A 27,505-nucleotide genomic window follows, 5' to 3' on the forward strand; every position below is an offset into this window, starting at 1 on the left:
CAACTCATTATACTAACGCACTACCAAATACACAATGCGTTTGTCGTCGCTCTTTACCACCACGCCCTCCGCCTCTGCGCTTTTGGCTGTTTCTATTCTTGTCGGCTTAGCCAGCGCTCAGGATCGCACCACGGAGGCTGGCGAGGCTCAAATTTTAGGTGAGCAACGCTGTAGTTATTCTGGTTCAGTAGGGGAGAATTGCACCTGGGTATTGGGAGAAAGTGTTGTGGTCTGCAAATGAGGTGTTGGTCCTATGAGGATTTTCGGCTCCGTCTCAGCCAATGGTTGATGCAATCGTTATCTGGCAGCTGGATCACCAACACATGTTCTCGATGATTGACGCCTCTGCGTGTTGCGTGTCTTTCCTTATCAACGGAGTGTTTCAGTCGGTGGTTCCTTGCCTGGTCACCTGGCCGCGAGGAACGGCTGACTGACCTCCAGTTGAGTTTTCATGGGATCATCTATTGGTCAGCCAATTATCTACCGGGGCGGATGTTGCGCTGTTTGTCCTCAAACGACCCCTCGTACTCTTCATCCCTTCCGTGTGGGGCATCATACATTATCTACCGAGCGCGAGTCGCGTTAATGACGTATGATAGCTATTTTTATCTTTTCCGTGATCGCGTCGAACGTTCTCAAACTTGTCTCACACTCACTAAACGTCTATCTTGGTCCTTCTAGATCCTACCCTAGAATGTTCACCGTACAACTATGCACCAGTTACAAACGCGCTTTCGCAGTTCCCAACGATTTGGGATCCTGCCGACATCTTATCGAACGATACCAACGCGCAAAACAGGTACAACAGTATGTCTAGTGGCATACCCAACATTCAACCAAAGGGCACCCAGCCTGCCTCTCTTATGGGTGACTTCTCCAACTACTCGTATCCTGCTTCCGATCCGGATTGTTGGTGGACCTATAGCAAGTGTACAACGCCCAAACTTTCGGGGCTTGCACCTGATATGACCGGCACCCCTGAAGTGAGGACGCAGTCTTCATTTATATGTCATTCGAAAATCTGACCTGTTAGTAGCCGGATACTCTTGGGTATGGATTCGATGACGGACCTAACTGTTCCCACAATGCATTTTACGACTTTTTGCAGCAGAACAACCAAAAAGCTAGTGAGTAATGCGGCCGAATGCACGAATGAAGCTTACCAACTTGTGCTCAAATCAGCCTTGTTCTATATCGGTAGCAATGTTATGAATCACCCTCTTGAAGGACAGCGGGGCCTTACTGATGGTTTGTTTCTCTAAATGCAGCATGCTCAATATCTAACTAGCTATAATCATTTTTACTAGGTCATGAGATTTGCGTTCGTACGTAAAGTATTTTATCCATTTCGACCCGAAATCTAACCCCCCTCCATCGAATAGATACTTGGTCCCATCGCTATAGTATGTAATGTTGCTACTGAATTCGTCAAGTACTAAACCCTTGTGCAGTGACTTCTTTGACGAACACACAACTTTTCGCAGAATTCTATTACAGTACGTTTTTTCATTCGATACTGTCGTCTTGTCGTCCTTACCCTCGGTTTTAGCTGTGAGTTTGATATCAAGGGCTAATGAACAAAATAAACTTATAGTTTTGAACAGTTGCAAGCCATCAAGCTAGTCATCGGTGTTACACCCACTTGCTGGAGGGTAAGCATTCGTACAAATTATTTAGATACGCTGAGCTTATGTGACATCAGCCTCCCTACGGTGATGTCGATGACCGAGTCCGCTATTTCGCCAATGCGTTTGGACTGAAGACGATCGTTTGGCAATACGACTCAAACGACTGGAAGGCTGGCATTGACGGGGTCACCGATCAAGATGTCGACAACAACTACATGAATCTGATTACCAGCGCTCAGAATGGGACATTCAAATCGGTCTGATCATCTTCTACGTTGAATGGTATATCGATTCAAATGTACTTACCTCTTTCTTCTAGGCTGGTACCATCATGTTGACCCATGAATTGAACAACTTCACGATGTCGGAAGCTATCAAGTTTTACTCCCAGCTGAAGTCGGCTTTCAAATACCTAATCCCCATAGGTGTTGCAAATAACCAGACGCAGCCATACGTTGAGACCAACTATTCACTTCCCACCTTCGAGCAGTGTACGATCGTCCACGAGTTCACGTTTGCATCACAGCTAATCACTTTATCACACAGATATCAGTGGTTCAACGACCGTTACCGCTTCTTCTCAGCCGAGTAGCAGTGGAAGCAGCGGCACTGGTGGCCAGGCAGGATCGGGTGGTTCCACTACTTCTGGTGGCTCCACCACATCGGGCAAGCCAGGTTCTAGTGGTGCTGTTGGCATGAAGGCCGTGAATGGAATGGGTTTCGTGGTAGCGACAGTTGCATTACTGGCCGGTGCCTTCAGGGTTCTGGCATAGATGCCTTAGCTTCTATTCTTGTTAAGGGTGTCAGTTCTGTTTTTCGAATAACATCCTTCCACCAATCTGACTTGAATTTGTAATGCCCCTTTCCTGTAGCTTCCATTCCCATTGCCATCCAACGGCACCTAATAATGACACCATGCAAGTTGTCTCGTTGGTATGCGGACTGCATTTTCTTTCATTTTGTCTTTGTCGTACAGACTTGTTTATCATTACGAATAGCTTCAGACATATTCTATATACTTTAGTATGTACGCCACTCTTGTGCGGTTGTATGGCCTTGAACTGGACTCTTTTGCCTGCTACGGTATACAATAACGCGAAGACGTTCCATAGTTGCAAACTATCGTCATCACGATCCTATTTTGTTACACTTCGTAACTTTGACTTACATTTTCATCCATCTGCTCTGTTCATTAATGTACATATGGCATACTTTGGCGGTTTTGTTTGGCAGTAGTCTTGACAGATTTTACGACAGAATACCCTTGACAAACTTTTAGGTGTGTTCGAACTCAGCGCCCTAGCTACTCTATACCAACTCGAACACTACTACTTTGACCGTGTGGTAGTCAGAGAGCTCAACGTTTCATAACAGCAGCCTCAACCGCTGTACTTATATACCAGTTGAGTCGTATATTTTCTCTGAAGCGAAGTCAATGGCACGGATCAGAACTACTCAATTGATCAATCTTGCGTGACAAATATTGTGATGATTCTCTTTATCAAATGGTGTCAATGAGGTGATGATCCGCACCTCGGTCGGTCCTGAACCTCGGTGTGACTTCCATTGATACTTCTGTAGAAGCATGTCAAGATGTTTTATTTCTTCAATATTCCTCCAGTAGAATGTGCTTCGGTGAAGCTTTGAGTCTTGCTCTTGCTGTTTCGGCGACGATTCACACCACGTGGATATTCATCTCCGGCTCATTACGTCACGTAGTTGAACTACAAACTACTATAAAGAGCTGCTCGCCCCTGTCGACTTTTCTCAAACTTCAACCCCCACATCCTTGTACATTTATTACTACATTATACGGCCGTTGTATCGTAAAGCTCCATAATGCATTTGAAGTCGCTCTTTACCCTTTCCTCATCTTCTGCGGGGGTCCTGGTCGCGTTCCTCCTTGCCGCGACAGTCAACGCTCAAGACCGCACCACAGAAGCTGGCGAGGCTAAGATCAAAGGTATGTATTTTTGTGATTGTGTTCCATCCATCCCTACTACTTGGAGCCGCATACGTGCGAGGCCGGCGGGCATCACGTTCAATGTGTGGTCAGCCGCATACCTTTAGCCTGAGGTGCAGCTATCGAACACGTTCTTCGGCCGTGGAATATCACGCTGTATCTTATATGCGCGTCGTCTACACCTAATGGACTATAATTCATACCTACCCAAACTCGTCATCTTCTTTGAGTTGATTAATCTTTGCGCATCTTGACCTCTATTTTATAATGGGACTTCTCGCTCCTTGGAGTGTTCTGAAACCTTCTTTTCAGATCCAAACCAAGAATGTGCCGATTACGATTATCCTCTGGTCGTAAATGCCTTGCCAAATTTTCCGGCCATCTGGGAAGTGGCTACTATTTTACTGAACGATACAGAGGCGGTGGATAAGTATAACTCGATAAAGGACCAAATCCTTGCACTTCCCCCGAAAGGTACCCAGCCCGACTCGCTAATGGGTAATTTCTCTACTTTGACGTACCCTGATACCGACCCGGATTGTTGGTGGACGGATACCATGTGTACTGTTCCAAAGAATTCCACTATAATACCTGATATCAAGGATGTACCGGAGGTGAGCATTTTGCTTTTTTATTATCGTCGGGTCGGGTCACTGACAACGATAATCTACCACAGCCAAGAACAAGTGGCATGGGCTATGACGACGGTCCCAACTGCTCGCACAATGCATTCTATGATTATTTGCTGGAAAAAAATCAGAAAGCTAGTCAGTTTCACTTCTACTTCTTTGCAGTACATCAAAAGAACTGAAAGCTGTCTAGCGATGTATTTCATCGGCAGTAACGTCATGTATTGGCCAATGGAGACACAGCGTGCCCTTGCAGATGGTCATGAAATATGTGTTCGTAAGTAATGCTCTATCCAAAACCGGTGTGTCTCACCTAAGCACATGCCTAGACACGTGGTCTCACCACTACAGTTGAGCCTTTCGTTCCTCTTTCCCCGTGGATGTTTGATTGAATGCCTTATGCTATGTAGTGACCTCCTTGACGAACGAGCAAGCATTCGCCGAATTTTGGTACAGTGAGTGTTACAGCTCAAATTAACTGATCACGGCTTCCTCAAATCTTCTCCTTCTTCAGCTGTGAGCTTTGAACATACTAACTCTACTCCGACTGGGATTTGATAGACTTTCCGTGCAGTTGAAAGCCATAAAGCTGGTCGCCGGTGTAACGCCCACTTGCTGGAGAGTATGTGATTCAATTGCTGCTTCTATTTTTGCCTTACATTTCCATAGCCTCCGTTTGGTGACGTGGATGACAGAATTCGTTCCATTGCACAGTTGCTTGGAATGTCGACCATTATCTGGAGCTACGACTCAAATGATTGGGAGTTTGGAATGGGCGCCACAGCTCAGCAGATCGACGACAATTACATGGGCTTCATAAACGCGGCCAAGAATGGTACTTTCAATAATGTGCGTTGACGTTTGATTATAATGATAGGAGCGCTTACTTATTATCACTTTATCTCATAAGCGTGGATCCATCATGCTGACCCATGAATTGGACAACTTCACTATGTCAGAAGCGATGAAGTTTTATGATCAGTTGGCCGGGGCTTTTGACCACATGGTACCCGTTGGTGTCGCCTACAATAAGACTCAGCCATACGTCGAGACCAACTATACCCTGCCCTCTTTTGCAGAATGTGAGCCCTCAGTTCAAAGTAGTTTAAATATATAGTCGACTTACCATTGTGTAGATGTGTCCGAGAGGACCGCCAAATCTAACAACACTACGCCCAAAGGCAACAGTGGTGGAGGTGGGAAATCCACAGGTTCTTCAAGTTCTGGTTCAAAGCCTTCGGACTCGCCTTCTGGGAAGCAAGCAGGCGGCAAGAGCGGGGCTATGGGCCAGATGGTTTTCAGTGGTATGGCTGTACTTGCAGCGACGGCAGCATTATTTTTTGGCGTCGGAAGGGTTTTTGCATAGATGCGCCTTTTTTCTTCTTCATTCTCGACTTCGGCAGCAGATTCTTTCTCCATCTAGACAAGTATTTTTTCTTTATGTATCGCCCTACTCCACTGTCATTACATGTAGCCTGGCGTACCGTGCCCCCAACCTGTATTTCTTGTTCTAGTTAGCGCCTGTGCATCAACGATTCGATCGACTCACCAAGTTTACTTCAGTCGCCGCTGTATTCATCTTACATAAGTCTGGGCCATACGCATGCAAAAAACTGTAGTGTATTTCAGTCTTAGGTGTTAGTCCAAGATACGAGGCTTGAAACTACAGATAAAAATACAATTTCTTGTCGACTCCTAGACTTTCTCTCTGGAAGAGGCATACCATACTTCAACTACAATGGCCAGTCCAATTTCTCTCCAAAGTTCCAGTGCACTGCTTTCACAGAGGTGTATTCGTCTAAAGCGTAGCTACCCAGTTCTCGGCCTGGATGGAGGTCGTTATGTTCATATCAAGTACTATTATGGAAACGACACATACCGATGCCGCTCTGTTTTTTACCGCCAAACGGTACGTTATTGTTCAAAAGATTGTACTGGTTGATCCAGACCTGACCGAATAAAATCACATTACACTCGTGGATTAAAGCTGTTCGGTACTTACAGTTCCTGCTTCAAGCATGGACGACACGCGCATACATTGATTGGCATCGTCTGTAATAAAGGGTAAAATATGTATTACTGCTTGATAGTGTACCAAATGATCTGGACTTACTAGAGTGAAGTCCAGCACCGAGGCCATAAGTCGTGTCATTTGCCAACGTTATGGCTTCCTCTTCAGTGCTGAACCTTCCGACTGACAGAACTGGGCCGAAGATCTGGTGCAAACTCGTCAGCAGAGGTCAAAGCGAAAAACGTAGCAACCGTGGACTGCTAGAAATTTTTACCTCTTCCTGGACCTGTACACATCACGCCTCGTCAGATACCTAATACGTCTCACAGAGGCCAGCTTGGAAGACTTACGATCTTCATGCTCTGTGTGATATCCGTGAATACTATCGGGTTATGTCGTCAGTGTTCAATGCAGATGGGAAAGAGGCACCAAAGCGAAAACTTACTAGTGGGGTCGACGAAGTAACCTTTCCCAGGTCGTTTCTCGCCGCCAAGTATCGCCTTTGCACCCTGGGATTTTCCACTCTCTATATACCCCATCACTTTGTCGTATTGTGTTTTAGACACCTATACGCAGGATGATAGCTTTGAGTCAGCTTGGAAGGGTACGGCACATCAAAGTGGAGAGGCCTACCAACGGCCCTCCGGCGGTTTTCTCATCAAAGCCATCACCTACAACGAGCTGCTTCGACTTCTCAACAAGCAATGATACGAATTTGTCGTATATCGAATTCTGAACGTACAGCCGCGAACCGGCCGTGCAGTCCTGGCCAGTGTTGTACAGGATGCCCAAAGCGGCCCAGTTAGCTGCCTGATCAAGATCCGCGGATTCAAACACGAGATGTGGTGATTTACCACCGAGTTCAAGAGAGACCTGTATTAGGTGCATTAGTTGTTAACCCGTCGCAGAATTGCATTGTCTTCAGAGACGTCATCTTATACCTTCTTCAAATTGCTCTTGGCTGCCGCTTCCATGATCTTACGACCAGTAATAGTCGATCCTGTGAACGCCACTTTATCGACGTCCTTGTGTGATGCCAATGCGGCGCCACCAACGGATCCCAGGGAGGGAACAGTGTTCACTACGCCTGGAGGGAAACTTGAATGCGAAAGGTTCACATTACAAGAGGTTAACATCGAGAATGAGACACTTACCCAGCTTCGACGATGAGCTGTGATAGCATCAGAGCGGTTAGGGGCGTCAACTCGGATGGCTTCATCACGATGGTGCAACCACACGCTAGTGCGGGAGCTACCTTCCAAGCCCTGGAGGTTCGTCAGCGTTATCGTTATGCACGCCCTTTTGGATGCTGTTTTTGCGTACCACATGTTGATGGGATAGTTCCATGGGATTCTACGGAACAGGGACAATGTTGGTATTTGTGGAGAAGTAATATAATGAGTTGCTTACATTTGTCCACAAACGCCAATAGGATCATGACGAGTGAAAGCCAATTTTGTCTTGTTGTCGACTTCGATGGTCTATATACGATGGCATTATATCTCGTGCTATAAACACCAGATCATTAATATCCTACCTGACCCAGAATCTTATCAGCCCAACCAGCGTAGTAACGTAGACACTGGATGCTGTCGCCGATATCGAAGTCCCTGCGAGAATAGCCTTAGTTCTATTCGAGTGTATCGGGAGTGAAGACGGTTACCTAGCAATTCTGACAGGCTTTCCATTGTTAAGACTCTCGACCTCAGCAAGCGCCTGCGCGTCCCTCTCCATAAGATCGGCGAGCTTGTTCAGTAACCTGGATCTTTCAAATCCAGTGACATTCTTTCCCCATGTCGTCTTGAATGCTTGACGAGCAGCCGCAACAGCTATGTCGATATCTTTCGCGGATCCTATACTGACAAGTTATGCTCTATAACATGGTAAACGAATTTTGAGGATATCGTTACCTGCAACTACGGAACAAAGAGGTTCTTCAGTAGCGGGATTGATAGTACTGAATGATGTCAGTGTGGTATCTTATCGGGTTCAGGACAAAGCCGTACTGAATGAGCTCTTGAGAGTCTGCTGAGGGGACGAACTGGTTGTTGATGAACAAGCCAGAAGGGATGGTTACCTCGCGGTTGGTAGCAGGGATGACGATACGTGCTGTCTGTGCCATGGTCGTTCGAGCAATAAAGAGGAGTCGGCGAGAAGTAGAGAACATCTGACTTGTGCGATAAGCCCCCGGTTATAAAGCCGCGCGCTAATTGAATGTTTTGCTCTTTTGGATATCTTTGAAAGGACGAAATGTGATTTCGTCTCATGTGGTATCTCACGCCGCGTCATATGCCATCGAATTTCACCCAGCGAGCGACGGAGGGAGATCTCTAAGCGAGGAGTTCCCCGATACGACAACCATGAAGCTGTGATATAAACCGATAGAGAAGAGAATATGATGCGGATAGCGGTTTAGATACTTAATGCACCATAAAGACTTTCTGGTGTCACGACTGTACTTATCAAGAGCATATACACGGTGTCTAGATAACCTACCAAAATGGCAAACAACTCCCACGCTGTCTTTTAGGGTCACAGCCACGGTACACGACATGATGCATGTTGCATTTACACCGCGACCTTCAAGTTCTCTGTGGTTCTTACTATTGGTAGTCTGGACAAGGCTCAGCGCCTATTAGAAACATGGTCAGTACATTTGGCTCACCTCTGTATCTGTGCTGATGCGCAGCAGTCCGCGCTCTTCAACTTCCAATCACTACTTCTTGTGATTTTACTTCTCATCTGCACCTGCACTTACGTTCGTGCTGTAGCACCTCGTCTGGTCGACAGAAACAAAAACGGGTCAGTGCAATCAAATGCAAAGAGATTATCTTACTAAACTTGTGCAAAGGTTTCTTGGACTATTCTTCATGTCTGCTAGAATTGGTGCGTCTCGTCTGGTTCCATTCACGTCCACGTTCGTGGCTTACCTCGCGACTTCTTTACCTTCTAGGAGAGCGTCTATCACCTTACGTCGCCTTTGCCTGTGTAGCAATGGCACTTACCATGCTAGTGCAGTAGTGGTACATGGCATTCTATTATAGCTCTACATGAAATCGACAGCCAGGAACAAAAAGATCGCTACATGTCAGTGTTCAGTCCATATCAACCTATGCAACAGCCGTCCGCCGCCCCCGTCGTCCTCCCTGTCCATCCTCTTCATTATTCCTATCTCCACCATATAACGACGAAGAAGACCGCTGCGCCGTTCGCTCAACGATAGATGTGCCGTCTCGGAAACGCGCTCGGAAAAGCACGTTCGCATTCGTAAACAACCCTTCTTTCAGCGATACGACGATGAATTGGGAGCCTTTGAAACGTGTGCGTAAGAGCTGTCCGATATGTTGAGTGTGAGAGAGGTCGAGGGCGGCATCAATTTCATCTAGGATGTACATAGGAGCGGGTTTAAATTGGAGCAAGGCCATGATCAAGGAAAGAGCTATGAGTGACCTATACCCAAACCATCAATCAAACATAATCGACGAAGATGAGAAGGTTAATGATGAACAGACCGTTGACCTCCACTAAGTTCAGTTAAACTCTGCTTCCAAACACTTCCCAGGCGGACTTTGACCTCGAGGCCTTGCATTAGATCTTGGCCTTCTGGTGGCTGCAGCTTGGCAAAATTGCCTGGTAGTAACTCGCCAAAGATTCCTCCGAAGTCGCTGAAAAGATGTCTGGTTATGTTGGTGCCAGAAGATAAAAACTGATTATCCTACCCATTCACTTTCTCCCAGGTCTTTTCAAGCGCATCTCGTTTATATCGGTCCAACTCCTCAATGGTCACTTCAATCTTCTTCTTGTCCTTTAGAACAGTGTCCAACATCTTGTTCAGTTCAGATTCTTTCTTCTCGACGCTAGTAATGAAGATGAGTTGGATGAGATCAAAAAACGAACACGAGCGCAACGCACGTATCAATCATATTTATGACTTTCGGGTTGATCTTCTTCTTCATTCCTTTCTGTCTTTGTTCGAGTTCTACTGCCTTATCTCTCAAGCCCCCTATGTCTACCGTCGAAAAGTCGTACTGCGAACCCGATTTACCGAATAGGCTATATTTCCCAAACATTATAACTGATACTGATTCCGAAGGAAGTTACTCACTGATGTTCCTCCTGGATCCACTCATATTGTTTCTCCAGGTTTGTCACGAAGGTGGTAAGATGAGCTTTCTCTTTCGCTAACGCTTGCAAATCATGATCCAACTTCTTGAGGCTAAGGTCCGCGTCTGACACCGCTTGCTTTTTGTTCTTGATCACTTTCTCAAGTTCCTTTAACTCGTTGTCGAATCGCGATAACGTAGCGCGTTCCTCTTGCAACTTTCGATCTGCCTTGGCATGGGCTGTCTCGCTGTTCTCCAATTGATCGATTAGCTTGCTCAGCTCCTTCTGCAGCTTTGCTATTCCAGCCCGAGCCTCTTCCACTGATTGTTGCGATGTGCTTATATCCTTTTCCATTTGCTCTGTGGGATGGTTAAGAAACAGTGACATTAATGCATAATGAACGTACCGAGTTCCAGTTTCGCAGTCTGAACCTCCTTTTGATGTGTCTTCACCCCAACTGCTTGTTTCTGAAGCGCTGCCTTCTGCTTCGAGATACTTGCCTTATCACATACACAACCCAGAAGTCAACGCCAAAGCCAACAGTACAGAAACAGAAGACTGGTATGTACCTTGAGTTCGTCGATTTTGCCTTCTTTATTGTTCTTAAACTCGTCCATGTCCTTCTCGAGCTTCTTGCATTCCTCTTTGGCGGCCGACTGTTTATCCTTGGCGTTCTGCACGGCCTGTTTCAAGTCGGTTATGGTCTGTTTCAAGGCCTCAACTTCTGTTCCGAGCTGCAGGATTTTCCTTAAAAAGTGACAGGTATAGAAATTCTGAGAACGTACCCTCGAAGCACTGCTCCCGCCAACCTGTTCTTCCAAGAGGTTCATCTCATGCTGTTTGATATCCAACTCCCTTGAAAGCTTCTTCCACCGCTCCCGCTTATCGCGACCCTTTTCATCATCTGCTTCCAAGGCAGCCAAGCGTGCCTTTGCTTCTTCTAATTTGTGCTCCGCTTCGAGAAGCTCTTGCACCTTGATCAGCATGCCACTTCCACTAGGTGCCGACCCACCGCTGAGAGTGCCAGATGGGTCATAAACGTCGCCGTCAAATGTCACTGAGCGTGCACCGCCGACTTCTTTGGAAAACGTTACGAGCTTCGCGGATTCTGCGTCCGCACAGATGAGCGTGTCACCAAAAACATAGGCCATTGCGTTGGCGACGTCTTGAGGGTAGCCAATGAGGGATAACGCGAGGTCAACTTTACCAGGTGCCAACTGCGATGCGGTAGCAAGTTTCTAAAAAGCAACGTTATAATTGTTTTTTCTTCTGCCAAAGCATAATAAGACAGACTCTGTTGTTCATGACGTTGGCATTGATTTTGTTTAAGGGAATGATAGTAACGCGTTTCTTTAGCCTACCATTCTGTAAGAGTTCTTTGCCGATCCGCTCGTCTTCGACAACGACATTATACAGTTTACCTCCTGCCGTGATTTCTAGTGCCGTGGATTTGTTGTAGTGTTGTTGGCCTATCGAAACTAAGGATGCAACGAGTCCCTTCACTTTTGAGTGGTCGAAATTAGCATGCGGCGGCGTATAGTTAAAATCGAGAGCCGAAAGACGTTGCTTCACTGCATCTCGTTCCTACACCGACTTTTAGTAGACAGATTTTTCCTGCAAGAAATTAACGTACCTCTGTAAACTGACGCACTTGCCCCTTGGCCGTCTTCATAGCCACTTCATGTTCATGCTCTTTCTCCGCGCTCCACCCACAGTCTGCAACCTGTCGTCGGAATTTCTCCACGTTTGCTTTCATATTCTCTAGATTTTTCTTCCCTTCCCCCGCTTCCCTCTCCACTGCCTTCCACCGCCCCTCCAGCGTCTTGAGCTCTTTCTCGCTCATTCCTAGCTTGACTCGGCTTTGCTCTTCCTCGGCACTAGCTTGAGCGATACGTGCTTTTGCATCAGCAAGCTGACCCATATATCCTCCACCTGAGTTACCCGCTTTACTAGACGAAAGCCCCGTAAGCAGGGTTTGTAGCAGCTCCTCTGCATTCGTCACTGCAGTTTGGGTTTCATTGTGCTTGTCCTTAACAGTCGTGTACGACTTGTCGAGGTCTTGAACCTGCTTTTCTTTCTGTCCCAGGGACTCCTGGAGGTCCTTCAGTTCTGTCTCCATACCGGCGGCTTTAGTCTCCTCGTCCGCGATTGTCCCATTCTTGATCTCAACCTGAGTCCTGATTTTGACTAACACCTTCTCCAGCTCCGCTACTTCTTCTTCGTGTTTCTTCAGCTTCCCACCCTTCTTCATCTCTTCCTCCTTCTTCGCTATCACCTCTTCGCAAGCTTTCTCAGCCTCCGCCCCCTCTCGTACAAAACGCTCTCTGTCCTTCTTCGTCTTCACCATATCTTTCTCCTTCCTATCCATTTCATTTTGCTTCTTCTCCGCTCTCTCATGTCCGTCTGTCCATTCCCACGCACGCAACACCCTCCCAATTCGTTCTAGCTCAGAACATGCCTTTTGCCATTGAAGGAACGACTTTTTCTCTTCCCGCAGTCCGTTGAGTTTAGGTTTAATTTCCTCGTGCAATAACGACTCTATTTCTTGCACCCGCTTCTCCTTTTTCCCCATGGTCTTCTTTGCCTTGTCTTTCCGTTCTTCGAACATACGAGTTCCTGCAGCTTCTTCCACCATGCCTAGAATCTCTTGTGGCCTCATGTTCAACACCTATTTTGGAAATGATGATTAGATACCCCTGTGAATGTCACAAGGACACACCTTGGTGATGCGGCCTTGCATAATCAGGAAGTTGGGGTTGTTTATGTTGAGTTGCACGCTCTGAAACAGGGTCTGTATTGTGTGTTGCTGTGATTTGTGCCCATTCAGTAGGTACTTTGAAATATTGGGCAGAGCGATCTGTCTGGACATTCAGCAAGCGGATAGAGAACCATGCGAACGCCACGTACCTGCCGGGTAACGGTAATCTGTTTACAATTCTCCAGACCAACCGGGCTCTTCTCCCTATCTGAGTTATCGAATACAATGGTTACGCTCGCCTTTGTGATGCCCGCTTGCCCACGTTTGTATATTAAATCCTGTTGGTTCTGAGCACGCATCTAGACGGTAAAGCGTGTTTGAGTCGTGGATTGGGAGTAGAGCTTAACCCAGCGTACCTGGGACATGTTCGTTATTCCAAGGACAAAGCAAATCGCGTCGAGAATGTTGGATTTGCCTGAACCATTCAGACCTGTGATGGCGTTGAAAGAGGCGTCCCATCCTGTGATCTGCGTTCGAACTGGATACGATTTGAAACCTGTAGATTCACATATGAGTATCTGTGCGATTCGAGTAAAAATGCCTGTGCACACCTTCGAGAACAAGTTCCTCTATCCGCATGTTTCCAATTTACCGTGAAGAGCGATGAGCACGCGTCGCGACGCGCTCGTGTGTTGAAACCGGAGATTCAAATTTAACGTTCCGGGGTGGCCAGGGGCCGCTCGCCCACCTGACGGATAACATACTGATGGTGCCATCGATAACCTCCTTACAATGATCTTGGAAGATAAGTCCGCGTGGCGCTGGAGATACAGGGGACTCTCGCTCTCACACGCTGCTTTTCACAATAAAAACATACCCAAGAGTGGCGGCGAACAGAAATGGAAGACCCCGAATCGCACTTTGAATATTTCGTTATTTCTGAGCTCATTCGCATCGTGTAGCTTGGGCTGAAGTTTTTGCTTTCTTGCACATCGACCTCAAAGCCTCTTTGTTCCACTCTTTCTACACCTGTAAAAGACGTTTCGTAGAAACCTCTAAAGCTGTTGCACTTGACTACAATTTAGCATGTCTCTGTCTGATTTTTCAGAACTGACAGAACTTTCATCGGATGAAGATATCCCCTTGACGCAGGCAAGCGCTGCGAAGAAACGCCCTACACCCAAGAAGACTATTCGTGAATACCAGATATCACATGCCCTGCGTCCTCCGCGTACCTCGCAATACACTGCTAAATCTCTTTACGGTGCGCTTTCTTTGCCATTGTCTTGTTGACATCATGTGAAAGCTTAACTAAATTACTGACTTTGCATACAGACCAAACTGTCGATGGTTCTATAACCCTTGAACCTGAATATCAACGAGGTGAGAATATTTACATTTACAGTCCTTGTTCCTTTGTCAAAGATCTTCAATGGCCAAAACCCCGTCCCAAGTCGATTTGACATTCTGATACCCCATCCCTCCCCCAGGCATTGTATGGCCCGAATCAAAGCAGTCAGGACTAATAGACTCTATTTTGCGCAATTATTACATCCCGCCAATCATATTTGGTCTGTGTTAATGCCATTCCATAGTCACTGTTCTCACAAGTTTTCAGCTGTCTCGAGTTCTGATGATGGATCTGAGCTGCGTACTTGTATCGATGGGAAGCAACGTTTGACTTCCATCCAGCGGTAAGAATCTAGATAGCTTTATCGCAGTGAAGCCACCTTTTTCTCATTTTTGTTGCTTTCCAGGTTCTTGGATGGGCAGGTCAGTCTTTAACGTTTATTGATTTACAAGGTGACTGGTGGGTTCTGACAGTTCCATTTATAGATTCCACGTTCGTATGATAACTGTACACATGTCACTCACCTGCTGAACACACTGTTCTTCCCAAATTCGCATTGCAGACAAAGACTCGTTCGTTGTTTAGTCCATCTATCTACATATGCTATATCAAACTTTTCCTGTTTAGTTTCACTAACGAAAAGCTGTGGTACAAACAAAATGGTCAACCTAAAAGAAAACTCCTTCCGAAGCAATATATGTCAAAGTTCTCCAATAAGCAGATCGCATGCGTAGAGTACGAAAACTTGACTCAAGACCAGGAGCGGGAAATCTTCCAGGTACTCTAGCACCGATGGTCTATGAGTGTCGCTGATATCAATCACCATTAGCGTGTCCAACTTGGTGTGGCTCTCACACCTGCTGGTATATTTCCTTTGTTCTTATACGTCCTTAACTTCAACTCAGGCTTGACGTAATCTAGAGCGAATGCAAGCTATCACTGGACCATGGCCCTCATTGATAAGAGAAATCTCAATCAAGGCTCTCGGTGATGGGGGCTTTGAGGGCTACCTCGAATGGGGTCACGCTCGTGGCCGAGATTTCCAATGTCTGGCTTCCATAGCATACCTCATCGATAAGCTGCCAAAACACACTGCCCCTGGAGCTCCACAACTAGAGAAATGGCTCCAAGAAACAAGACCTGTCCCCCCAGAGTTTCGTGAAGACTTGGTCGATACTTTCCGCATTTTCGTCGCCCTAGCTCGTGATAAACGATGGAGTGCTTCTCTTAACAGGCCCACACGAGTTTCCCCTATTGAATTTGTCATGATTGGTGTTCTCATCTATTCTCATCGAAAGTCATTGTCTATGACACAGCTCTCTTCTGCTATCGAAAAATTGAGAGCTGATGTGCGCTCCAAACATGTTGACATCCGTTCCAACTCCAAAGTTACCAAAGATATGCTAAACTTTATTACCTTGAAGGTCAAGTCAATCGGTCTCAGAAGTGATGGTGAGGGTGACCAACCAGCTATGGGGACAGTTGTTGTCCCGCAAACCACAAAGCGGAAACGAGCAGTTTTACGTAGTGACGACGAGGATGAGGACGAGGAACCCAAACCACCACGAAAGAAGTCCCCCGCCAACCCTAAAGCTGATGCAAAAGTCAAAATTACCAAGACCACATCTTCCAGTAAGGTACATTCCAAAATCTCCATATGTTTCTAATGATGCTATAGCACCTAAAACTTCCAATAAGACACCAGCATCTCAGCCATCCAGTTCTCAAGTTAAAGTTTCTATTCCAAAAGTTCAGGCTGTTCCTTCCAATTCAGGTACATCATCCTCCAGGTCAACTCCAATTATCAAAGCCCCTCCTCCAACACAGACCCCCCGAGTACCCATTCCTCGCCCGCTCAGTAAAGCCCAAGTAAATTCAGGGATGCAGTCTGCCACTCCAACACCAAAAGTTTCACAAACACCAGTTCCGGCTTCAAAATTGGCCTCCACATCAAAAGCAGCCTCACCAACAGATGTACAGGCATTTCGGGCACCAATGCGGTCTACCCCAAATTCGGTACCAGTGCCTCCCAGGCCTGTTTCCACTGCGACACCCTCAATTAAGACTGAACTGCAAACTCAAACAAATGTTGCACCCAAGTCCATTGTGTCTCCCATCCCGCCTACACCTAGTCGAGAAGCCTCTAGCTCATCTTTAGCCTTGCGAGACAGATTGGCTCCTATTCGAGCTGCAAAAGCTGCTATTGGTGGGCAGTCTGGGCCTGCACCACAGAATCCGTCTCCAATGGCAGGGATCGAAGTTACTCGTGTTCCTGATTCAAAGCAAAGCCCGGGAACTGGCAGTAATATACCATCCCAAGTAACAGTTGATCCTAGGCGTCCACCTCCTGCACCTCCAGAACCGAGCAGCTTTGGCAGTTCACAACCAATTCAGCAGCAAGTTATGCAACCCCAGTCACAACCCCAGGTCCCTCCACACTCTGCGCCATCTCCAACAATACCTTCAACTGTACTAAGAGGCCAAGAGATTGACCGGGCATCGATTGAGGCCATCCTGGCGAGGGCTGGTATTAGAAAGCCGCCACCAGCTCCTCCTCCTAATACTCAACAGGGACCACAACATACACAGCCAAGTGTGCAGGGTAACACAGCAGCAAATGCCAGCGATAACTCCCCTCGTTCGCAACCTCCTAGTAATAGTGGGACACCGACGTTACCTAGTTTTCTCCCGTCACTGTTCCAGAGGCTCGGTGTAGTACAGCCGCAACCAAATTCTCAGAGTCTAGATGACAATGATAATGGGGCCGCTATGGCACCGAGTCATTCACCTAGAGTTCCTACGGGCGCGTCTGCACTGAGCGCACCTCAGTCGCCTGTGGCTCCTCCGACAGCTCCAAGGCAAATGAGTGGGAGCAGCATCACCAATCCCTCTACTCTCAATCATCCATTACCTAGTCGGCCTATGTTACCTATCCAAACTGGCTCCTTACCTCCACCACCAAATTCAGGATCTAGTGCAGGATTCCCTCCCCCTCCGACCTCAGCTTCATCCACAGGTTCACATCATGAAGAAAGGCGGGGTAGCGACTATGATAGACGAGCAAGTGATCATCGCCGGACTTCAGCTCCCTATGACCGTGATTACTACCGGTCTGAGGAACGCTATAGTAGGAGAGGGTCTGCGGCCCATGAGAGAAATCGTGACAGAGACAGCCAAACGGATAGGGATTGGGGCAGATCCCGAGATAGTGGTTGGTCTGGGAGAGCGGGCAGGGAAAGAGACTATGCAAACAGGCACAGCAGGCGACCGTGAACACTCTCAGAGTCGGGTGTTCGGTTTGGAGAGAGCAAGGTAGCGAGTGAACGATGGGTTGTGGGTCCATGGGGGTGCCGTATGTGAAGGTATTTATCATTCGGTTCACGGTGCTTTTTGCAGACGCCCATGGTCCTTCTCAAAGAAAAATGTGCTGTCCTTGAGTTCATCCCTTGGCGCCTGAATCGGCAACATCCGCTTCCATCATTCATTCATTCACCATTTCGGGGCAACCACGCTGAAGCCTCTCAAACGAGCCCGAAAAATATGCATTCCTTCCCGGGAGATGCTAGCCATCACACCAAAGATACAATACCCTTCCTCATCTTTGCGACGATTATAATGTTATCTAAAACTATACGTGTCTAATCCCAAAAGATACCAAGTCAACATGTACATGTACATGTAGGAAGTATGTATGTAGTACGAACCAGACATTAAACTCAAAAAGATTGTTAGACTATGAGAAGAAGATTAGACGCTGCCGATAAGTCTATACCATATCAGGTCCTAGAAGTTCGATTCTCGAGCGTCAAGTCGATTAAATGAAAGCCTGCCCTCCGAGCATCTGCCAGAACACTGAAGCGTGTTTTCCTCAGCGGTAAACGACGGTGATTCCCACAAATACCGCGAATAGCCAGGTCAAAGTGACGCTCAGGTCCGCACCTCGCACACTACCGTTTGCACCCTTGGCGCCATCTGCCACCCAATCCCGCCATGCTGATTGCATTTCCAGGATAAAGGCCTGGCCTTCAGGGCTCTGGGTGCCTTGCGAGCCGTATGAGTCTGGATTAACAACGGGGGTGAGCCAGCCATCGGAAGTGAAATGGTCAAGACCGAGAATGGAGGAAGGGGAGGCCGGGGGTGTCGTCGATGTCGCGGAAGGAGAAGACGACGAAGACGAAGTGGGAGATGGCGTTGTTCCGAAGGAGACTTGGGCGCCAGAAGACGAAGAGAGAGCTTTTCTACATTGCTCGGCCAGCGGAAGGTGCGTGTGTACGTTCCACAGGTAGGACAGTCGGTATACTGTACTTGCTAGCAATGCCGTCGATGAAGCATCATAAAAAGTGGTATCGTTATCGGGGTAGTTTCTGAAAAGACCGTTAGAATTCTAGAAGAGATATATTTAGTAAGATAGAAACTTAAAAATAGGACTGTGTTCAAAGGCACGAGCACGTACAAGGAGTGGGTACATTCCGCCATGAATCTCTTGTATCCAATTCGCGAGATCTTTCTGCTCGTTTGCCAGCGACTTGTCATACTGGGATCGTTGTATCGTCCCAAGCACTCGGGTCATCCCAGCTGCAGCCCATGCATTGCCTATTTAGAAGCAGCACCAAAAAGGTTCAGAAGGCGTCAATGTTTTACGTAAAGCAAGATCATTTTACCTGTCGCCCAATGACCTTCGTCGTTGCCAGATGAACCTAGCAAAATATGCTTCCAAAGATTATTGGCATCTGGGTCCCGCAAGTAGCTGCGATAAAGGCTGATCTGGTTATAGGCTTCGGAAACGAGTGTACGATTTTCTGTGATAACCCCGTAGTAGGCCAAAAATGGGGGAACCATGTAAACAAAGTCACTCCTGTATAATGAGAGATTAGTTAGGCGCATATGATAGAATAACTCATGGCCCACCATAGCTGCACCTGATCCACCCGGTGGGACAGCGCGCCGTCACTCGTCTTGGGTACATCTTGAAACAGAAAGTTTAGCTGATCCTCTGCAGCACCAGCATAGTCCAAGCCATCCTTCTGTCCTTGACCCGTCCAGTTAGCCAACAAAACAGTGACACCTATACTCGCAGGATCCCCAGCACTGGAATCCTGGATGAGAGGTTGAGGACCTGTGATGTTGCCGTTTGAATTAGCGCGGCCCGCAACGATAGTCTTTGATATATTGAAAACGACTGAAAGGGCGTCCGTCAGATTTGAGGGCACAGTGGATGGCGGCGGGAGCGGAGAAGAAGATAGGACCGAGAAAGTCGAAGCAGTATACTCAAGAAGGGCCTCAGCTCGAGTGCCATACTCCCAGCTAAAAGCGCGAGGAAGACGCCCGTCAATAACAGAATATTTCTGACAATAATCAAGCACAACAGAGGCTGGTAACTAAAACATATTTCACCTGTAAACAGGTAAAGGTGTCTAAGACAAGCCCCTCGCTGAATTGGTTCCAGCTTCACGGTGTCCGTCCATAACAAGGAATACATTGGAGCTTACCTATGCGAAGCTCCCTCGCCTAGACGGTCGCTGACGATTGCAAGCTGAGCCTGTGTAAGGTTCTGGGAATACACTGATCGACAAAAAGCTACAAATAGAACCACTGCGAAAACGAGGTGTGGAGACATGACTTGGCTGGGGACCAACCTTAAAGGCGCCTCAAAGAAGGGAGCAAGTTGTTCATTTTGACGGCCAGCCAAACATCGTAGCATGTGGAGCCGGACTCAGACATGTCTTAAAATATCAATATCACCAGTGATGCCCAGAAGTCTCATGTCATATAGTAACTGATAAGGCAGATTGCCTAAGATTCATCAATTTTCAACTGCAACAAGAGACTGGGATTTCACTCAACTACACTGCTCTCATCATAATATCAGGTGCCAAGCTCCTGAAGATATCAGTCTTTGTCCACAGGACTGAAAACTTGTAAGTACTTACCGATCTTGGAAAGCGGCTGCAGTCGGCCCCAGTGGCGTGGGAACCTTTTTGTCGTCGTAACGACGTAAACTATGTCTCAATGCCAAGTGGTCGCTTTTCTGCAAGATAGACCTTTGCTGGTGTATGCTAGCATAAAAGCCACAACATGCCTTCTTGGGGGACTTTCGAAGTGGTATTTTGGCCATGCATAAAGATTCGCCAACAGATTACAACGGGGCCGCAGTGCAGGTCGAGTCTTCACGAATAGCATAAGCTATCGCAAGCATGGGACGAAGAGATACCGCAGGTGATTGTTATCCTTGGTTTTTAGGAAACTACAGCGAATGCCCATCGTGGACATCCACTAACTCTTGTAGCGTGTTTTTTTCTCGACTTTGGTACGGTACGGACTAAAGTGTGTTGTTCCTCATAGTACTTTTCGTGACACTGCAGTCGCAGTGAAAATGGCGGGCCTTCAGAAGACATCTTGACGTCCAATCGCTGTGGGCTGGGAGGAGACTGGAGAAAGATGAAGATTGATTCTGAGACAGTTGCAAGTATCAATCGTACACCCGGTGGTCCGAAAAAAGATCTCACAGCTTAGACTCTCAACCCTTCTGCCCCACGTCGGCCCACGATATCTAAACTTAACTTCATTACCGCTCCGCGCTGCACCTTCGTATTGCCACGAGGCGAGAATTACACATCGCAAGTTACTTGTACTCCGACGGGTTCTGCTCTGCCCAGGTTCGTCGATACCAACTTCAAACCCACCCGTTGCTGCAATTTGCCGTTTATCTGAGTAAATTGCAGCTGGTCGTACATACGTAAGGGACTCCACCTCGTGAATCAAAATAGGTTCTGATGTGGGCTGTGGTTGTTTACGGCGCCTAACCTTCATCTCTTACAGGAGTCTTTCGCATAAAATGTTACCATGTCCAAGTATTGGCGAGCCTTTAAAATGAAGTTGCGAAATAACAGGGACAACGAAACCGCGCTAAATGCATCCTTTCTGGTCATATAGAAGTGTTTAATTTTACCCTGGAAGGACCAACATGAGGCCTACTTCCCATTTAAAAGCAGGCATGTGCAATTAATCTCAATGCTATCGTATATATATATATACGAGTGTGGTAGTCTAGTTTACATATGTAAATGCATTATAAAACCTCAACCTATCAAACGAAATTGTATGACATATCGCTGCCCTACGAACAATTTATGAGTGTTGTCTGGATGCACCGTCACCTCCAGCTCGCCTACCATCCTCTTGACGAAGACATCCGAGTCGTCGTTCTGCTCAGCGTCCTTGGCTGCGTCCGGGTCGTGCAAGGTGTCGTTGGGTTTAGACTGAGCAAAGGGGAGCGGCACGTTGACGACGACAACGCATGAAAATCGCATGATGATACCTCCGAACTCGTTTGGGAACGAACCCATAGGACTAAGAAGACCATCAGCCATGTTAATCTACAGAAGGCCAAAATAGATAAACAAGCTGACTTAAACACGGTGCCCAACGCCTCGCTCAACTCCCTCACGATATTGCATGCGTCCTGCCGCATATTGACTGTGCGAGCCTCAGAACCCTTCTGCTCACCCTGAATATCAGACTTATTACCAATAACAGTCGAGTATTCCCCATCAAAAGCAAACGCCACTGGATTAACATTGATCATTTTTGACTTTGCAGTCTGAAGCTTGACATGCAAGTATAGGATCTGAGCTTCCATAAATCGCTCGAATCGCGTGGCGATGGCTGTTGAGAGGGCGCCAATGTGCTGAAACACGGGAAAGGGAGGGTTGGGTTTGGTATCGGGAGGAAGACTGCTTTCGACAGCCCCGGAGGTAATGGCTCGATGGGATGTTTGGTCTTTCCCAGCTTCTTTGGAACCCGGTGTTTGAGCATAGAGTGCTTCCTTCCGCTTCCTTGCATCAAGCCGCGTACGAGCAAGACATGCTTCGCACGTCTTCCAGCGATACTCTGTCGACGGTGGCAGTTTGGCATTACAGCGTCGTATGTTGCAAAATCGAGCATTCGCGACACTGGAGGGCGCAGTAGAAGGAATGTTCGGCGACACAGTGACGGTTTGGGATGAGGGTTCAAGCTGAGACTTCGAAACCTGAGTATCAGTTTCAAAGTGTTGTGTAATAACAAAACGATAAGCCTTGGGCATCGCTTGATATATCACTTACCGGAGCGTCTTCGAAGCGGGTCTGGGAAGTGGGTATACTGCGACCAGACATAAGTTCGGCGATAATACTAGCCTGGCGGCAGAATCCGTGAAGTTGAGACGTTAGGCAGGGGTAGCGTGACAATGCAGAGAGCACGTACTTCTTCCGTCTCTCGAGATGGAGTAGACTTGGCCACAGTATCCGTAGTCGACGGATATTCATACGTAGTTAGTGTCTCTGCCCTAGAAAGGTTGTCGTCCGATATAAGAGTACGGGGAGTAGAGTGATCTCTCGACCCAGGATGCGGTGGGCAGGCGGTAGCTGTAGCAGCACGCTCCCTTATTAGTCCTAATCTCTGTCTCTGGTAATCTCGATTATGGCGCCGACAAGCTTCGCATATTTTCCAACGGTAATCACTAGGGAGCACAATGTGACATCTTTTAATGCCACAGACCCGGATGGGTGACTTGGAATCACCAGACTGTGAGGAAGCTAGTACAGGTAGACGAATCTTGAGCCCCGAGCCTGTCCCCTGACCAGCTCCTCTGGGAGACTTCTGCCGCCGACGAGGCTAGTACGCGCAGACGACGGTTAAGAGAGAACAAAGTTTGCGCTCGAGCTGACACTTACTTTTTCATAAGGAACGTCAGAGTCGACGTCGATCTCTGATTCGCCTTCATCTTCAGACGAAGAAAGATCGGTAAGATCGCTGTCCCATCCACTGATGCTGGCCCTGGACGTTTCCCCACAGGTAGGACTGCACTTGGACGCCGTGGGTGAAGAAGGATGAGACGCATTAACATCTTCCGACAATTCAGGAGTTTTTCTCGAAGCATCCCCAGCTGGAATCTCTGATGCTGGCACCGTTTCAGCGAGGGGAACTGTCATAACCTCCATTGTTTCCATTGTTTCATCTCCCAAATTAGGTTCAGCGTCGCTTTCAATGTGTCCCGTCTCACTGCGCACAGAACTGGAACTCCCCTCCTCCGCACGTTTTTTGATTTTTGAATCATCATCGCCCGCTGCGACAGCCCTTGCCCCTCGAGTTTTCCAGCGCTTGACACTACAGTCCATACAGCGTTGCCAACTAGAGTCTGGAGGGACAAGTCCCGTACATTTTTCAGTCTCGCACGCGCGCTGGTGCAGGAATCAAATCGAAGGAGATCGGTCACTGCGATTTACAACGAGAGTCGAACGATTCACCTGAAGCTGTTTCTTTTTGGTTTGTAGGGTATCCAAGGGTTCCTCGAGTAACAAACCTGCGAATCCCATAGATCCCACCATAAGCTCAAGGGGAGGCTCGTGGTCGTTGGATGGTCGCGAAGGGACACGCGTAGTTAGATGGTTTTGCTCTTCGGCCTGAGCTGAACCTGAAGAGGTGTTCTGCATGTTTGCCGTTGGAGGAGCCTAGGAAGGGAACATACAGAAGTTGATCAGTTGGACTAAACTAGTTGAACGAATATTACCTCAGGATACTGCAAGTCGAAATCCATCTCATCCTCGACATCATCCTCGAGGACGGAAGAAGGAGTGATGTTAGTATCGCTTTTTGAAGAACTTCTCTCGTTTGTCTAGTAAAAACCATCTTTGAATGTGAAGAAAGGAACTAGCAGTGTACAACACCCACCGTCTTATTAAGCTCAAGAACGTCATAATTAGACTCACTCGATGATAATAAAGAGTCACTCCGTCTGGAAGTATTGTATGGTGGCTCCACCGGCGACGAAAACCGTGTAGCACAACGAGTACAAAATGAACCGCGATGGTCACGCAAAAGAGGTCTACCACAACTCACACTCTTACACATACGTAACGTTGTGGGGTAAGGGTTGCGGTATCGCGATTCATGCGTATGCATCACGGATGACCGACTGGCACTGGGTATCTGAAGAGTAGTCAGAATAGATAAATAACGGGAAGACGATCTATATTGCGCTACCTGTAGTTGCGTCTGAGGCACAATAAGCTCGCCTCGAGAATTGAAGTGCTGCATGATAGGTGGTGATTCGAACATTGGATTAGTGGATATTGGAGGAATGCTCCTAGCTGAAGTCTGTGAAAGTGGTCTGTCGATATAGTATGGGGGATTATACGAATGTGACTGGGGCAATGGGCGGGGGCGAGAGCGAGAGGGTTGCGAACGAGAGCGACAAGCACCGCAAAGAACAACGGAGTCGACAGGACGATCAGAAGTTTCGACTGTAACCATGCACAAGGCGCACTGTGTATACGTATAGACCTTCCTAACTGGAGGCCGCTGAGATCGAGCGACGTGTCGCGGCTGCGAGAAAGTCTGCAGTGGGGGAAAACGTGATTGTTAAAATTGATCAGATCTTTCTGCACCAATGATTAAAAGGCAAAGGCAAACAAGAAATAGGTATAACAATGAAGATTGGAAGAGAATACGATCCTCGTAGATATCTGAAGATAAATGGAAACATGTGGTTACAAAAAACTACTCACAGATTTGGGCAATGCAGAAGTTGTATCAGGTTGACGTTCCCCTAGACCGGGATGTGATTTATTTGTCTGTGTCCTGATCGAACTCACGTATTCTTGACCACGGTTTCGACATACTTCGCATACACCTCCAGCTCGGTATTGAGGCTCCATGTACGCCTCGCAATGAGAGCAGTACCGGTGAAAGGATGAGGGATCTACAGAAGTGCCAATTGGATGGAGTCTGCGAGAACTTGACATGCTTTGCGAGAGAGAATGCGAGAGATGCCAGGACTTTGAGTCCTGGCCCATCGATGCTTCAAAAGGCTGGTCCATCGATTGCAAAGACCTTACTATGCTTTAGGGACGAAGTAGACTAAACATGAGAATCAAAAGTTAGAAAAATTTTACGGATCTAGACAGACTCACATATAAACTGGGAGGGCGTTATGACATTACATGCTCTCCAAAGGAGACCAGTACAAAACAAGTTTAGCACGAAGGCCGTAAGCAACTTCAAGACAAAAAAAATAAAATAAGAAATTCGGATGTAGTATGCCCTTCTCCCTATTAGCAAAATGATAAAATTTGGCACGTCACGGCGGTCGCGGTTCATTACATTGTCAAGCCACACGCGGATTACTATAGCACACATGTCGATCACGGGGGTGCTCTAATTGATCAAGTGATAGTAAGCAAAAAGGCTGTACTGTACCAGTAGCGTATTGTGGACATAGTATTAGCATCGATAAGGCTAGCTGTCGTAAATGAAAGTAATAGTAAAAAAGGGCTGATGGGACAGTGGCTATGGATTATCACCATTCTCCCTCTTAGACTTGTCATAGCATTCCAGCGTTACACTCGCTAAAAAGCCAGGTATACATTGCTCCTGCTCGACCCAGAATCGCATTAATTGCGGTAGATCTTGTGGGCCTCCTTCACCTTGCGCAACAAGCTGCATCCGAGCGCCCTCTCCTTCAGGTGTAGACTTTGATAATGGCTGGAACACAAACGAAGCAGAAAGGTCGTATATTGACGTTACGCGCACCTGACCGTTTGGATAAAATGCGAGCTTCAGTCCAAGGATAGAAGCGATCGTTTCTCGGAACTCGGTGCTCTTAGCGGTGAAAACCTGAGAAGCACAGTTGAAGCTGAGGAAAGAATGTATGTTTGCAGAGTTACGTACTTGTTGCAATCGCAGCAGCCGTTTCTCTTTCTGCTTCACTACATCCTCGAGCTCCTTCTTCTCTTTGTTTACAACCTCCCAGCTCTCTCTGGGGACCAACTCCTCTCCTTGACGTCTTTCTGTGGACTGATCACTTGATGCGCCATTCTCCTCCAACTCCTTCAGCCGTTTTATCAAAGCCGAATTTTCGTTCTTTAACCGGTCCATGATCTCCTGCCTAAGGTCCGACCATTGTTGTGCTGGATTATCACGGAGGCATAACACCCGCATACCAGGTGGTACATGGTTTCCTGTTCCAATCTTACCTCTCAGCTCGAACAAAGTTTGCTCTAGCTCCTCAATTCTTTCCAGGTGCTTTTCTGACACCTCTTTAGCATCTTCAAGAGCTGGCAAACAGCGTCAGAAAACTCCAAGTAAGAGAAAATCACGGGTTCCAAACCTTTTTGTGACTCTTGTATCGTGGCTTTGCGTTTTTCTATCTCCTCCATCAGGTCTTTTCGACTCCGTTTGTTGCCCACCGTTGATGTGTCGGAATCCAGTGTATCAATGGTGATTTGCAAGGTATTATTGGCTGCCTTGTATGCTTTAAGAAGCTCACCCTGTCGCTGAAATTGTTGCAACAGAGCCTCATTCGCTTCGTTGGAGATTTCTGTCTCCTGAGAAGCCTGTTCGGCGGTGAAGCTGGCCTGATTGTAAACATGCATGAGATATGATTGGACCCACGAAAGTGAAGATACTTACGACCAATGCCTGCAAGAATCCGACCTCTCTTTCAGCGAGCATGGTCCGCTGCTCTCGTCTTGTTACTTTCTCCTTCAATGCCTGTGCTTCCGCCTTCAGTGTGTCTATAGAGCCAATTGCTTCTGAGATACGTTGTTCAGTATCTTGAATTTCTGCCTCACGACGACGTAGTAGTGCGACATTTGTACCATGTTCTTCATACAAACGCGCGTAGGTCAACCGCAGTGTGGACAAATTCTGAGTCACAGAAACTGGTGTCTGCGTTGGTGTACTCGTGTTATTAGCTTTGTGGGCCCTACACCACAATGACAGAAAGATTAACAACCGGACACTGAAGGCGATTTAGAAACACGCACCATTCTTCCCTTTCTCGTCGTGCTGCTTCTACTTGGGCTTCCAGTTTGACGATCTTCTCTCTCAACTCCTCCATAACTGAAACTTTGCGCTCCAAGCCTCGTTTTTCCTCTCTCAAAACTTCAATACTTGCATGTCGTTCTCTCAAGACAGTGACTTCCGCAGTAAGTTTAGAATTAGCACTTTCCAGTGACCGGAGATACTCTGCTTGGCGACTCAACTCCTCTCTCACAACTCCCCAAGTCTCGTCTTCCACGTTTTTTCTCGTGAATGTTTCTTGCGTTACACTGGCTCGCTCAACCTGGTCCTGTAGATCTTGG

At 47.3% G+C, this 27,505-nt stretch overlaps 11 protein-coding genes across 11 annotated transcripts; 4 read left to right on the forward strand and 7 right to left on the reverse strand.

Annotated features, from left to right (window-relative positions):
- Positions 1–34: 34 nt before the first annotated feature.
- SERLADRAFT_409459 (carbohydrate esterase family 4 protein) lies at positions 35–2,401 on the forward strand (the record flags this gene model as incomplete). Its single annotated transcript, XM_007320128.1, has 11 exons — positions 35–158; positions 682–983; positions 1,037–1,127; positions 1,183–1,248; positions 1,308–1,325; positions 1,452–1,496; positions 1,550–1,551; positions 1,605–1,652; positions 1,703–1,885; positions 1,948–2,119; positions 2,175–2,401. The coding sequence occupies 11 exons, from the start codon at positions 35–37 to the stop codon at positions 2,399–2,401; spliced, it is 1,278 nt and encodes a 425-aa protein (XP_007320190.1).
- A 277-nt stretch (positions 2,402–2,678) lies between these two features.
- On the forward strand, positions 2,679–2,864 carry SERLADRAFT_393752 (uncharacterized protein; the record flags this gene model as incomplete). Its single annotated transcript, XM_007320129.1, has 1 exon — positions 2,679–2,864. The coding sequence occupies one exon, from the start codon at positions 2,679–2,681 to the stop codon at positions 2,862–2,864; it is 186 nt and encodes a 61-aa protein (XP_007320191.1).
- Positions 2,865–4,746: 1,882 nt separating this feature from the next.
- Positions 4,747–5,265, forward strand: SERLADRAFT_393755 (uncharacterized protein; the record flags this gene model as incomplete). Its single annotated transcript, XM_007320130.1, has 3 exons — positions 4,747–4,842; positions 4,890–5,069; positions 5,131–5,265. Coding segments are annotated over 2 exons (194 nt in total), but the record flags the coding sequence as incomplete, so codon positions are not given.
- A 98-nt stretch (positions 5,266–5,363) lies between these two features.
- SERLADRAFT_471507 (uncharacterized protein) lies at positions 5,364–8,368 on the reverse strand (the record flags this gene model as incomplete). The annotated part of the gene is made up of 16 exons (XM_007320131.1): positions 5,364–6,045; positions 6,100–6,169; positions 6,223–6,272; positions 6,334–6,436; positions 6,506–6,517; positions 6,582–6,613; positions 6,677–6,797; positions 6,865–7,104; positions 7,173–7,329; positions 7,386–7,496; positions 7,555–7,584; positions 7,642–7,712; positions 7,769–7,841; positions 7,895–8,084; positions 8,142–8,188; positions 8,238–8,368. 16 exons carry the CDS (start codon positions 8,351–8,353, stop codon positions 5,954–5,956), a joined length of 1,515 nt encoding a protein of 504 aa, XP_007320193.1.
- Positions 8,369–8,923: 555 nt separating this feature from the next.
- On the forward strand, positions 8,924–9,252 carry SERLADRAFT_350246 (uncharacterized protein; the record flags this gene model as incomplete). The annotated part of the gene is made up of 3 exons (XM_007320132.1): positions 8,924–9,033; positions 9,083–9,117; positions 9,185–9,252. Coding segments are annotated over 3 exons (213 nt in total), but the record flags the coding sequence as incomplete, so codon positions are not given.
- Positions 9,253–9,341: 89 nt separating this feature from the next.
- Positions 9,342–9,656, reverse strand: SERLADRAFT_393759 (uncharacterized protein; the record flags this gene model as incomplete). The annotated part of the gene is made up of 1 exon (XM_007320133.1): positions 9,342–9,656. One exon carries the CDS (start codon positions 9,654–9,656, stop codon positions 9,342–9,344), a length of 315 nt encoding a protein of 104 aa, XP_007320195.1.
- Positions 9,657–9,727: 71 nt separating this feature from the next.
- Positions 9,728–10,301, reverse strand: SERLADRAFT_393761 (uncharacterized protein; the record flags this gene model as incomplete). The annotated part of the gene is made up of 3 exons (XM_007320134.1): positions 9,728–9,896; positions 9,951–10,088; positions 10,144–10,301. The coding sequence occupies 3 exons, from the start codon at positions 10,299–10,301 to the stop codon at positions 9,728–9,730; spliced, it is 465 nt and encodes a 154-aa protein (XP_007320196.1).
- A 2,612-nt stretch (positions 10,302–12,913) lies between these two features.
- SERLADRAFT_471513 (uncharacterized protein) lies at positions 12,914–13,688 on the reverse strand (the record flags this gene model as incomplete). The annotated part of the gene is made up of 5 exons (XM_007320135.1): positions 12,914–13,003; positions 13,055–13,192; positions 13,243–13,392; positions 13,450–13,589; positions 13,645–13,688. Coding segments are annotated over 5 exons (546 nt in total), but the record flags the coding sequence as incomplete, so codon positions are not given.
- A 3,802-nt stretch (positions 13,689–17,490) lies between these two features.
- Positions 17,491–21,415, reverse strand: SERLADRAFT_471518 (uncharacterized protein; the record flags this gene model as incomplete). The annotated part of the gene is made up of 7 exons (XM_007320136.1): positions 17,491–18,768; positions 18,838–18,977; positions 19,046–19,239; positions 19,293–19,688; positions 19,874–20,177; positions 20,229–20,264; positions 20,315–21,415. 5 exons carry the CDS (start codon positions 20,083–20,085, stop codon positions 18,253–18,255), a joined length of 1,458 nt encoding a protein of 485 aa, XP_007320198.1.
- On the reverse strand, positions 21,387–22,137 carry SERLADRAFT_471525 (uncharacterized protein; the record flags this gene model as incomplete). Its single annotated transcript, XM_007320137.1, is given in 3 exon segments — positions 21,387–21,734; positions 21,794–22,071; positions 22,090–22,137. The coding sequence occupies 2 exon segments, from the start codon at positions 22,021–22,023 to the stop codon at positions 21,464–21,466; spliced, it is 501 nt and encodes a 166-aa protein (XP_007320199.1).
- A 3,420-nt stretch (positions 22,138–25,557) lies between these two features.
- On the reverse strand, positions 25,558–26,668 carry SERLADRAFT_471526 (uncharacterized protein; the record flags this gene model as incomplete). The annotated part of the gene is made up of 3 exons (XM_007320138.1): positions 25,558–26,036; positions 26,091–26,476; positions 26,530–26,668. The coding sequence occupies 3 exons, from the start codon at positions 26,576–26,578 to the stop codon at positions 25,710–25,712; spliced, it is 762 nt and encodes a 253-aa protein (XP_007320200.1).
- Between the last annotated feature and the right edge of the window lie 837 nt (positions 26,669–27,505).

This window comes from Serpula lacrymans, assembly GCF_000218685.1.
Source record: "Serpula lacrymans var. lacrymans S7.9 unplaced genomic scaffold SERLAscaffold_9, whole genome shotgun sequence".
Taxonomy (NCBI): domain Eukaryota; kingdom Fungi; phylum Basidiomycota; class Agaricomycetes; order Boletales; family Serpulaceae; genus Serpula; species Serpula lacrymans.